Source organism: Juglans regia, chromosome 4, assembly GCF_001411555.2.
Source record: "Juglans regia cultivar Chandler chromosome 4, Walnut 2.0, whole genome shotgun sequence".
Lineage (NCBI taxonomy): Eukaryota > Viridiplantae > Streptophyta > Magnoliopsida > Fagales > Juglandaceae > Juglans > Juglans regia.
Genome location: NC_049904.1, coordinates 3261128 through 3273722, shown reverse-complemented (window position 1 = coordinate 3273722; position 12595 = coordinate 3261128). Strand labels below are relative to the sequence as shown.

General features: G+C 39.2%; 1 protein-coding gene across 1 annotated transcript; it reads right to left on the bottom strand.

Moving 5' to 3' along the window:
- Positions 1 to 1441: 1441 nt before the first annotated feature.
- LOC109006806 lies at positions 1442 to 4723 on the bottom strand. The gene is made up of 9 exons (XM_035689314.1): positions 4586 to 4723; positions 3592 to 3669; positions 3444 to 3509; positions 2887 to 2984; positions 2764 to 2801; positions 2526 to 2613; positions 2093 to 2431; positions 1913 to 1978; positions 1442 to 1821 (listed from the first exon to the last, which is right to left on the bottom strand). Exons 2-9 carry the CDS (start codon positions 3650 to 3652, stop codon positions 1669 to 1671), a joined length of 909 nt encoding a protein of 302 aa, XP_035545207.1. The 5' UTR covers positions 3653 to 3669; positions 4586 to 4723; the 3' UTR covers positions 1442 to 1668.
- Positions 4724 to 12595: the final 7872 nt, after the last annotated feature.

Genomic DNA, 12595 nt, shown 5'->3' with positions numbered 1-12595 from the left:
AATGGGAACGATTGCAAAGGTGACAAGATATTTTTCTTTACAACATAATAGCGAAAACAAGTCCAATTAAGGATGAGATTTGGACAACTGTATTCGAATGAGAATGAAAATAGATTCTGAGTTCGAATTTGAATATGAATTCACTTTAGATTATTGTATTAGCAACTTAAAAACTCATTGAATTTCTTACTTGTTTTCACCAAATAGGGTGCTAATATGCTAAGGTAGGAAAGCCTCAAATCGTATTTTAAACGGATTAATTAACATTGAGTCATTCTACTCATCATTCCTACATCACATACTACACACCGCACTTAATTTTTTATTTATTTTTGTTTTATTCTTGCTAAACTAAAAGAATTATTTTACTTATAATTCATACACCACATATTTAGTACAGAAAAAAATAAAAACAAAAAAATCATGTATGGTGCGTTATATAGTAGAATTTTTCATTAGCAATATGTTCTGCATTTACCGAGAGAAAAGGAGAAGTTTAGAGGAAATTGTGAAGGCAATATTCATGTAGGCCGATTCAAAAGAAAACGAAAAAGGACAACCACCATGTTTATCAAAAGAGTGATGCTTAGGCATTATGTAATCTTCTCTGTGTTGCTTAGAAAAACAGGCCTAAAGTACATTTTGTACACTTGTAATCTAGGTCAATAAAATGATTAAACAACTCAATTCCTCCCATCAAATCCGGTATAGATTTGGTTTATATTTCACCAGGCATTAGACTTGGTGCATCTCTCTCTCTCTCTCTCTCTCTCTCTCTCTCTCTCTGCATCTTTTCCACATGCATATTAAATATAGCATGCGATTAGCACGACACTCCAAACCTTCAATTTTATATTCCATGTTGATTGTTGATGATGCATTCTACTCTATTGATTGTATTTTATTCACATGCTATCTACGAAAAATAAAAATGAGTAAACAAGTCAATACATATTCCTCCTACCTACACGGTCCGTCAAATCCGCTTCAGATCGATAAATATACCTTTTTTTTCTCCCCTCTTCTCCCTTTGAGTGCAATGATATACATCGCTTTCACATTAATAATGATCAAAATATACTCGGTTTTACTTATTTGTCAAGTATGTTGAGAAATAATTTTACGTCATATATGGAGAGATTTTGGACATGTTTATAAGGAATGAATAGTCTGCTATTGTAAAATCGATTTTATGAAATGAGTTAAGTCCATGAATTTCTTCATAGTATCAAAGTCTGTCACCTGATGAATGGATGCCTACACTACTTACCCCGTGATAAAGATTAGAAAAAAATACTGATCTGCACGTGAAAGAAGATGTTGAGGAATAATCCCGCATTGCCTGTGGACAAAGTTTTGGATATGTTTATAAGAAATGAATAATCCTCTCCGTAGAATTGATTTTATAAGATGAATTAGGCCTATAAATTTATTCGAAGTATTACTCACAATTAGCATGACACTCCAATGTTTGGTTTGTGGTTGCATGCTGACTATGTTGGAGCCAAGAGAAAACGACAACTTTTGGGACAAAATAACTAATCAGAAAGAGACATCTACATCATCTGCACAATGAGATGGGCCATGGGGATGCTAAGATCCCAAATACATGATTTTCTTTTTCTTTCTTTTTCTTTTTTCGATGGCAATTGGTGGTAACATATAAATTTAAGCTGTCACAGAAGTCTCAACTGCAACCTTGCCAGAGTAAGCAACTTCTGATTTCATGTCATCCTCCAAGAGCTCTGGTATTGCTTCCCTGATGTTGTGGATGCTTTCTAAGGCAAAATCTGCACCTTTAACTCTCTGGGAACTGCCAACCTGCATTGCAGAATAGGCACAATAGAATATGGGGTGAGTTGTTGTAACCAATGACCCATTTTCAAGGGTACAAGATTTTCCAATGGCTTACCAAAACAGTGTGGAGACCCACACGTTTTCCAGCTTGTATGTTGCGGACACTGTCCTCAAAGAACAACTGAAAGAACAAGAATATAAAATTATAAAAGAAATGTCAGTAAAAAAAAAAATTGACAGAAGGAAAACCAAAAGATGATAGCAAGTTCAAGTTCTAAAAAGATGATCATCTTACGGTTCTCTGAGGATTTATTTTCGCTATTTTGAGAGCCTTTTCTATGGCGTCAACTGATGGTTTGCAGACAATTGGTGACTTTGGTAATGCCAAACCAAGATCAGGCCGAGCAAAGTGCCCGATGATGTCAAATATTTCAGTACTAGCACTTGTGTTTGTGGCAGGAATATCAGGTGTATTGCATAATCCCACAAACTCAACGTCATCTTCATCATCTGAAACAGTGCTTTTGTGAGTTGGATTCAGTGTCTCAAAGCAGATAATTCCCTCGAAACAGTCTTCTATTCCAAGCCTGCTAAGTGCTTTGGCTGCATGGACCTTGTCTGCGTTTGTGAAAATCTATTTGCAAAGCAGAAAGAAAGATCCTAAGAATACAGTCACATGATACTTATTGCCTTTACTAGGCTATCCATCTGGTAATTTAGTAACTTACAACTTTACGGTAAGGCAGGCTCAGCAAACGTTTTCTCAAAACTGGGTCGGGTTTTAAGTTCTCATATGGCAATCTCCCATGAACGAAACTGTTACACAAAAAGTGAAAGGCCAATCACTTTTAGAAGAATGCACACCAGCATAGTGAAAGATGACAATCCTTCAGGATCAATACCACAAAAGACAGGAAGGGAAAATGAAGGGGACAAGAAAAAACCCAACGAGACTAATTTCCATACCTGTGGTATTCATCATAGTCAAAGTCATAGCCAATTCCCTGCATAGGAGAATCCCATAAAACGTAATTATCAGTGTCCACATGTTATTCCAACAATAAACAAAACAATCAATCAAAACCATACCCTAAGACCGGCCATCGTTGTTCCATAATTCTTGTACAGAAGGTTGCACAAGTCGGGGATTTTGCTCTTATCTATGCCAAGCTTGTCGACCATATAATCTACAACAAGGGTATCATCCATATATATATATATATATATATATATATATATATATATCAGAAATGCAGAATTGATCGTATAAGAGAGAAATCTTACAAATAAATTGAAGAAATTTATAGGCCTAACTCATCTCATAAAACCGATTCTACAAGAGATGATTGCCCATTCCTTAAAAACACGCCTAAGATATTGTCTACAGACAATGCAAGATTATTCCTCAACACCCTCCCTCATGTGCAGACTAGTATTTTTTTCTGATCCTTGTCACAGAGTAAGTAGTGTGGGCTTCCATTTGTCCTGTGGCAAACTCTGATACTATGAAGAAATTCATGGACTTAACTCATCTCATAAAACCGGTTCAACAAGAAATGATTGATCATTGCTTATAAACATACCAAGATCTTGTTTACAGGCAATGTGAGATTATTCATCAACATAAACGGCCTTTTCGGACTTACCTTTAATATTCTTGAGGCATGCTGTGGCAATACCAGTACTAAGAGGATACAGAGTATCATCCAGATCTGCAAGTTCAAAACACACAGTTAAAATCATTCTTGAGAGAAATTCAGATTAGCGTGAAAAATGAGTCATAAAATGGCTCACCAAACAGCAGGCATTCATATTTAGGCCTCTGAACCTGCCTGTAGCGGTCGTCGAATTCCATTTTTTTATCAGAAAGAACTGTTGATCAAAGAATGAAAACAAATGAACACTAGGCTCCACAATAACTTGAACCCACCAATAACAAAGTTTTAAATGCAAATTCATTTTGAATTTCAAAAGACGAACTTTCATGGCTGCCAAAAAATTAAAGGCCCTTTTTGACTCAGATTACCACCAAAAGAAGAAAGGTCTACTTAGGATAAGGCTTTGTTAAGTTTCTGAAGGGATAATCCACAACCACCATCACATATTGAATGAAGAACAGGTGGACCAGCGACTTTATGTAGTTAGAAAACCAAAATAAAACATCTAAAATCTCAAAAGTTCCATTATTACACAACTTGCTGGCAAGAAATATACAAAGACACAGCCGCAAAGGCATATAAAAAAGGGGGGGCATCATCAGAATTCTCTAAACAAAGTTCATATGATTTAGCAAACCCTTTCCACCTATAAGAATCAAATACAACTCACAAGACACAAACTTTTCCAGCTTAACTAGAGAAGATTGTATATTAGATCGAAAAAAATCCACTCTTGATTACATAGAATAAATTAAAAACGAGTTCGTTGTAAAGCAAATCAAAAGTGAAGCTCACTTTGCAGCAAAACAGAAAAAAACAAAGACTTTTGCTCTTTGATGAGACATAACCCAACATTAACAAAAGTTGAAAGCGTTGGAACCCCAACAGTAATACAAGAACAAGAAACACTTATAAACCAAAAGGACACGGGAAAACCGGAGTCAACAAAAGATAATATGCCCTGGACAACCATTCGTTGCTGAAAACTTATGAATAAGCTTCGAAGCTTTATGAGTAGTAATTGGACCCAAAGACCCAGAACGAAAATGACTAAGCTTCGAAGCTTTGTGACAATGAAAACTGAAATGCAAGAAAATACAAAAAGCATGAAGCCGGAAGAAACTTCTTACCAAACTCAAAATGCGCAATGAAAGGAAAAGGAAAATCGAGAATTTGCAAAGATGGAGAGCAATGACAAAAGAATGTGAACAAGGAAGGAAGAAGTGGGAGGAGGAAGAAGAGGTAGAGAGGTGGGTTTAAATAGGCAGAAAACCGTTGCTTCTTTGCCTGAGGTCCTTGGTTTTAAAATTAATAAACTTTACTTATTTGCATTAAACACGTTTAACGAACTCAATAATTTAAGAAAGTGACTGGGAAGGAAGGAAACAGGAAAGGCCTCTAATTTTTCATTAAATTCTTCAACTTTTTTCCAGATTCTATCAGGTTAATAATATCTGTTATTTTATTATATTTTAAGTTGCTGAATTCTATTTTATTAATTTGATTGGGCTTAGATCTGCTAATCAAGGACAATTAATTTGACAAGGTCCGAGTATAATGATTTTTTATTTTTGAAAAAAAATGCTAATCACTATTTTAATCTTTATCTGTTATCATCTTTTCGAATCTTCGATGTGATGTTTAATAATTCTATCAAAAAATAATAAAACTTTTTTAATTAAAAGACGATAAATTACATTTTCATATTTTAAAAAAATGAAATGGTGAATGGAAGAACTAAACAAGCTATGGGTAAAATTATTCTAAATTTGGCTGTGTTTTGAAATCATCTCATCTCAATTCATCTTAATTTAATTATTAATAAAATTTATTATTTTTTTAATTTCTCATAAAAAATTAAATTCATAAAAAATTAATTCATACATTTAAATACATATATCTACCTATTTATATTTAAATACGTTACTATTTATAGATCAAGCCAGATTATCGAGATCATCTCAACATTTAAATGTATCATTAGATAACGCTCAACAAACAATTAGATGAATATGGAATTGGGTTTATTTAGTAGAGAATTAGAGATTAGATAATTATCTTCCTTTGGCGGAGAAGACAATTGTAGGAAGCTTAAACTCTTGGTTCTATAGCCAAACCATCTGGATACTTCTGGAGAGTCTGGACACATGGTGGATCTTGATAGGGATGAAGCATGATCTTTAATTACTTTATTAGACAAAAATCAGAATTAACGTGCCTGAAGACAGAGGTGACTTAGTGGATTCTGTGATTGAGGAAGAAAAAAGTGAGAAGAATTTGATTAATTAGTTGAAGTTTACCAAACATACTGGTAAACATATAATGTGGAAGTGGTAACGTGTCAACATTGAATTTACTTTTAGAATAGATGATTGAGTATTATTTCATTAACTGGCAGTCCATTATATTGTTTTATTTTTTTTTTAATTTTTTTTTACTGAGTATCAAACCCAGAACCAACGAAGGAATTATCCAATGAAATTATTAACAGCTAAATCACCAATTGTGTTAAAATCAAGTTTTTATCATTGATCAAACTCAGTGATGAATATTTTACACTTGTAAACCTTTGTACGTATGATCCTAACTGTAAAGAGATTTTCCTTTAACTTATAAGCCCACTAGGTGCTCAGTCGAGAGTAATGAACTTCGCCCCGATATCCGGCACCAAGGCCCAAACTTGCACACGAAGCAACTCGCTTGCATGGAAAGTAAATGGTTGATAGGACGAATAGGCCTAATGCCACTCGGCCGCATCCTGCTTATGGGGGTTCGTATAGGGCAGAATGAGGAAGATGGAGAATCTTTGATATTCTAACAAGAGAACATCGATGGACAACCAATAGGGCCTGTAGAATAAAGCAATCAAGAAGCCACGCCGCTTTAATGATACCATTACCCGAGCAACATGCCACATTAATGACGCCGTTGTAAATGCACGTCGCATTAAAAGATCCTGACAAAAGGAACGATGATGAGGACGTAGGTCCCACGGGGGTAGGCACGATTTCCCCCCTTCCCAAACTTCCGATATAAATAGCGATCTCAGGTACAAGAAAAGCTCTCTAGACTCCCTCATTATTTACAAACATTCAAAATACTCTACTGACTTTAGCATCAAAGACTCCCCAGCCCAAGGACCGCCCTCTCCCAACTTCTTTCTTCTTCATTTTCGTAAGCCCAATTTTGAATACTCGAGTTGTTGGAATCTAACCCAAAGGCGTACGGAACACGACGTTAACAGTGGCACCATCTATGAGATCCTTGTAGATCTTATGTGTACTTCTTATGCCTGCAACAACTCCTTCCAAACAGCTCGGGTCTTCAAAGAATGATAGTGCTGACGAACATGGAAGCTCACCAACAAGGAAGCAAAGCTCCCAGAATTGGAAGAGGAGGCGCCGCGGAAGAAAGGCGAGAACATACCCAAGAAGGGGTGCCTCCGTGGGTGGGGTGAACGCGGTATGCCCTATGGTGGATGATTGCACCTTACCACTGTCCCCATCTATGCCCCAGCAGAAGGTGAAATTCGAGATGAGCAAAGATTAAAAAAGGTGGAACCAAACGAGCCGTTCGAGTTCAGTCCCTTAAACTCAAGTCGACCAGAAGTCACTACAAGAATTGGTAGCGAGATGATGCTTGAGGTGCGAAGCGCCATGCAACAACTCCACACCACTGAACACCAGGATGTATTAACTTGAAGTCACGAGGACATGCCTAGAATAGCCCCTGATGGGAAGGCCCCTACGTGGTCACTGCCACCAATCGCCCGGGCTCCTACAAACTCCCAGACTCCCAAGGAAACGAGCTGCTACTCGCTGGGATGCTGAACACTTACGAAAACTTTATTGCTGAAGCTAGCTTAATTATTGTAAATTTATGTTTTCTTGCATACACTACAAATCCTAATAGAAAATGTGTGTGCTTTAATGTCGAGTTTCAGGAACGTAACAAAATCTCCATCAATGTAATCAGCATCAACAAAGTTTTAATCGACTGTTTACCTTATCGCGGGACACCAAAGAGACAAGTCACACCAGAGGCTACTCTATCCCTCCTGCGGAGGAGTGCAGGTCAGCCCTTGGCCACTTGAAGACAAAAACTTATCTTCCTCATGGACGTCAATAGGTGGGAGCGGGTTCAGTTACAGACTGTTAGAACAACATACCTCCCACGGGGCCAAAAGAAAGAGTTGAGCCAAATGCCACCTTGCCTTCCCGCGACGAAGAGCGGGTCCGACCCTGAGGCGACCCGAAAAACTTACCTTGACCTCCACCATAACTAAGTGTGGGATCAGCGCGAGCCTGACCCAAACTTACCCTTTCCTACAATGTCAACGTGTGGGAGTGGGTCTAGTCTCAAACTGCCCGAAAAGCCTAACTCCCCACGAAGGATGAGAGGTGAGCAGGAGGCTTAAGCTTCTCGTCCAGGAAAGCGGGACCAACTCCCCCAATAGCTAGAAAAACTTACCCTGACCCCCATTGCGGTGAAGGAATAGACCAACCACATCGCTGTTTGAATTACCTCTCCCGCGGGATACCAGAAAGAAAGGTAGGCTAAAAGGTTGCCTTCTCCTTGCTGTGGAGGAGTGCAGGTCCACTAGTAGAATGCCCGAACATCCTACTTCCCCGCAGACTAAGGAAACAGGTCGAGCCAGAGGCCGCCTTGTCTCCTTGCTTGGAGAGTGGGACCAGCCCCACAACTACTCAAATAAATTACCTTGACCTCCGCCAACTTGACCCAAAATTTACCTTTCCATGCGATGTCAACAGGCAAGATCGGGTTCACCAGAGGACTGCCCGAACAACCTAGCTCCAGTGAGAAACAAAGGGACGGGTTGAGCCAGAGGCCACCCTGTCCCTCTAGTGATGGAGAGTGGGTCCAGCCCCGAGGCTGCCAGAAAACGTATCCCGAACCCCCAACGTGGCGAAGGAGCGGACCAGCCACATTATTGTCTGAATTACCTCCTCGGAGGTTTGGCTTGAGGCATTCCAACCCCTCCCCAACGGAGTGCGAGTAGTCCTCAGCTACTCGAGGACAAAGGCTTACTTTTCCCATAAGTGTCAATAGGCGAGAGAGGGTCCAGTTACAGAGTGACCGAACAATTTACCTCACCACGAACCAAGGAGACTAGTCGAGCCAGAGGCCACCTTGTCTCCCAATGGCTGAGAGCGGGATCAACCCCTGGCTACCCAAATAACTTACCCCTACCTCCGCTACGACGAAGTGTGGGATCAGCGCCAGCTTGACCCAAACTTACCATTCCCTGCAATGTCAAAGGGCGAGAACAGGTCTAGTTACAAACTATCTGAACAACCTACCTCCTATGGGATGAAAGTGATATGTTGAGCCAGATGCCACCTTGTCCCACCCGAGACGGAGAGCAGGTCCAGCCCTGAGGCTGCCTGAAAGCTTACCCCGACCCCTATCTTGACGAAGGAGCGGAGTAACCACATTACTATCCAAATTACCTCCTCGAGGGGTTAAAGGGTTGGCCTGAGGCATCTTGACGTCTCCCCGATAAAGTGCGAGCAGGGTCCTTCGACATCCCAAATATTGCACCAAGGAATGTGGACATCAACAACATGGTAAAAAGTGGCAAGCACATCACATAATAGGCCAAATGGCCCAGGTTTACGAATTCTAACTCCTATGAAGTTAAGGATAAAGTTATAATAGCTTACTTATTTTTCAGTCAAGAATTAAATACGCAATGTCACGGGCGGGTGTGGAAGCGGGTCTAGTCCTAAATTGCACGAACAACCTACCTCCTATGAGGACAAAAGGGATGGGTCGAGCCAGAGGCCGCCTTGTCCCTCCCGTGATGGAGAGCGGATCTGACCTCCCAATCACCCGAATACTTACCCAGACCGACCCCCTTTGTAGGAAGGAGCAGTCCGGATTATTTAATTTGACTTTACGGCCACGGTGCTACTTGGAGGGACATAGAGGTGGGTTTGCAAAACGCTTCCCCTACCTCCCCCCCAAGGAGGCAGTCGGAGTCTCCCTGACGCGGCTTAACTCTTAGAGGGATTCCCATCCCCTCCAAGCCGACGACAGAGGATGAGGGTTGACATATGCTGATGACACTTTTTTTTTTTTTTTTTTCCAGTTTCATATCAAAATAAAGCACGACAACGCAAAATAAAATAACTAAAGGATTAGGTGGGGTAAAGCGCGTCCGAGAGGTTGACAGCAAAAAGAATGAAATTGGCTCAAAGAACAAGTGGAGAGACATCTGCCTCGTTAACGATATCTCTAAAGGCACCAAAAGGATAACTAACTAACGAAAGCAAACAAGGACCAATATAAGCAGGGAGCCGTCAGTCAATGGGGTCATCAGGGATGGGTTCGGCGCTGGTGGGGTGAATCGTAAAGCTCTGGATGACGGTAATCCCCCTGCCCAATGCGGATCCCATAATTCCTTGCTTCAAAACCCCAAGACGGCTGTAAAAAAGAGAGAAAAAATAAAGGGAAGACCCCGAAAGCAAATGACCACAGAAGATAAATAGAAAGCAAAAAGGATAATGTCATTGACAACATGAAACCTCAACCTTACAATGAACAAGTTATAACGTGAAGCGACAAGTTACCACATGAAGCCGTAAGCTTACAATGAACAAGTTACAACGTGAAGCAATAAGTTACAGCATGAAGTCGCATAGCTGCAGTTGCAAAAATTGATAAATCAAGGAAGGAAAGGAAGAATTTCCATCAGAGTTCGATATGAATTGGTAGGATAACTGTAAGGAGATTTCCCCTTCATTTATAAGCCTACTAGGCGCTCGGCTAAGAGTAATGGTTTCGCCTCGATACCTGACCCCAAGGCCCAAATTTGCCCACGAAGCAACTCGCCTGCAAGAGAAAGTAAGCAATGATGGCTGATGGCACGGACAGGCCTGATGCCACTCGATTGCATCCAGCTCATGGGGACTCATACAGGGCAGAACGGGAAAGACGAAAAACCTTTGATCTTATGACAATGGAACATCAACGGACGGCCAACAGGGCCTACAGAATAAAATGATCAGGAAGCCACCTGCATTAATGGCACCACTATCCGATCAACACACTACATTAATGACACCATTGTAAAGGCCCGCCGCATTAAATGACCTTGACAAAGGGAACAGTAGGTACGATCCCCCCCCCCCCAAAACTCCCAGTATAAATAGTGATCCCTAGGTACGAGAAAAGATCTTTAGACACTCATTATTTACAAACTTTCAAAATACTCTACTGGATTTAGCATTGGAGACTCCCTGGCCCCAAGACTCTCTCTCGCAGTTTCTTTCTTCTTCATTTTCATAGGCCCAACTTTAAAGACCCGAGTTGCTAAAACTTGGCCCAAAGGCGTACGAAACACGGTGTTAATACTAACTATTCAATGCATTGATACGATTCTCTTTTTATTATTGTTATCATTAGAAAAATGATATTTGCAACTCTATGCCATACAAGTTTCATATATTCTCTTTTGAAAAAAATAGATAAAATATGACTCATATGAATGCACAAGACTTGCATACACCCTAAAAATATATCTAGCATTACTCTTATTATTATTATTATTTGGAATAACTAGATTTTTTGTTGTTTGTGTTTTCTTCCTAGGTTTATGCATTGAATTATTTTCTTTCCATTGAAAGGAATATGCCATCAAAATTTAAATTCCCCCAGTTTTAGAATAATCATTTACACCCACAAAAATCTTGAAATATATTATGACTATAATATATATATATATATAAATTTTATGTGCAATCATTTTTACGTACTCTTTACACACTCCACTAATGTGATTAACTGTGTCACTTTTTTCTAATATAAAATAACTGTTTTGACTAATCACATCAGTGAAATGTACAAAGAATATGCAAAAGTGACTGTACGTAACAAAACTCATAGGTCATTCCATATACCATATAAAAGCCAACTTGTAGAGAACAAATTACACATTAAAGATGTCATTTCAACTTAGATTATTAACATAGGCCGTACCAATGTGCCACACATGAACAGGAGAAAATTGCTAAAAGTTGGAAAACTTTATATATCAGTACCTAAGCATGCAACTTGCCAATGCAATATGCATATTAATACTTAGCCATCGCTTGCACCAAATAAAATATATATGTGTACATGCAAGACCACTCTTTTCAATGTTGTGGTTGTTGTATCCATTAGTACTATATATGTGATGTACTGCAAGCCTCGTGTGAACAAACATGAAAAATGGTATATACTACAGCGATGATGTTATTGTTTGTCGTTGATCCTTTAATTTTGTCATTTTAAAAACAACAGTCGGTCTAATGTTTAATAGGTATTGCCATATCAATACAGTGAGATGAAAACAAGATGAGAGTATCGTCTACGACACAACTCAACAAACATACATAATGGGAACCATGAGTAGTACTGCTGCCACCATTAGGGTGAAAATGACTAACTAACCTAAGGTAGACAAGAGCACAACTGGATGCTCATTATTTAATGTACTTGGAGGAAATAATTGGAGCCCTAAGATCACAGAGTGAGAAAAGTACAAAGGAAATAGATTTAAAAGGGGGGTGGCAGAAGAAAGTAGTGATCAAGGAGATCTTTGTTTAAGCATTCTTTCTTGTTCACAGAACCTTAATTTATATAGGTGGGTTAGCACAGTTGGGGACTTGGGAAAGCACCATTTCTAACTCTTTCTCTCAATCATATGAGGGGGGGTGGGGTGGCTCGCCTTGAATATGACCCATATTTTATCATATTGCCATTAGATACAATTATTAATACAATTCCATGATTGTCGATGGGGCCTCCCCTTGATCCTTGCCCTTGGCTTCATGAGTGGGGGTTGGTTCACTGGGAAAGCTACAGCAACGGAGATTGTAGCATTCTGTGATCTGGCTGACAAGTCATAGAACCTGCTATAATGTTATTTTTCAGGTATCTTTTACTTTCAGGTTGGCTTTAAAATAGTGGGGGAAATTCCTGCTTCTTTTGAATTCGGTGTACCTGGTTAGTTATTAAATTGCTGGGATTTTTTTGTTTCCTCAAGGGTCTTTTTTTTTTATTTTTTATTTTTATATTTTTTAGATTGTCCAAATATATCAATTAGATAATAAAAAATAAGATACATGAAGAGT

Bases quoted from the DNA above. Each gene is read 5' to 3' on its own strand.
- LOC109006806 (XM_035689314.1), bottom strand. From the start codon at position 3,652: ATGGAATTCGACGACCGCTACAGGCAGGTTCAGAGGCCTAAATATGAA. The intron at 2,614-2,763 runs GTATGGAAATTA...TTTGTGTAACAG, and splicing joins GACTATGATGAATACCACAG to TTTCGTTCATGGGAGATTGC. The intron at 1,822-1,912 runs GTAAGCCATTGG...TCTGCAATGCAG, and splicing joins TGGGTCTCCACACTGTTTTG to GTTGGCAGTTCCCAGAGAGT.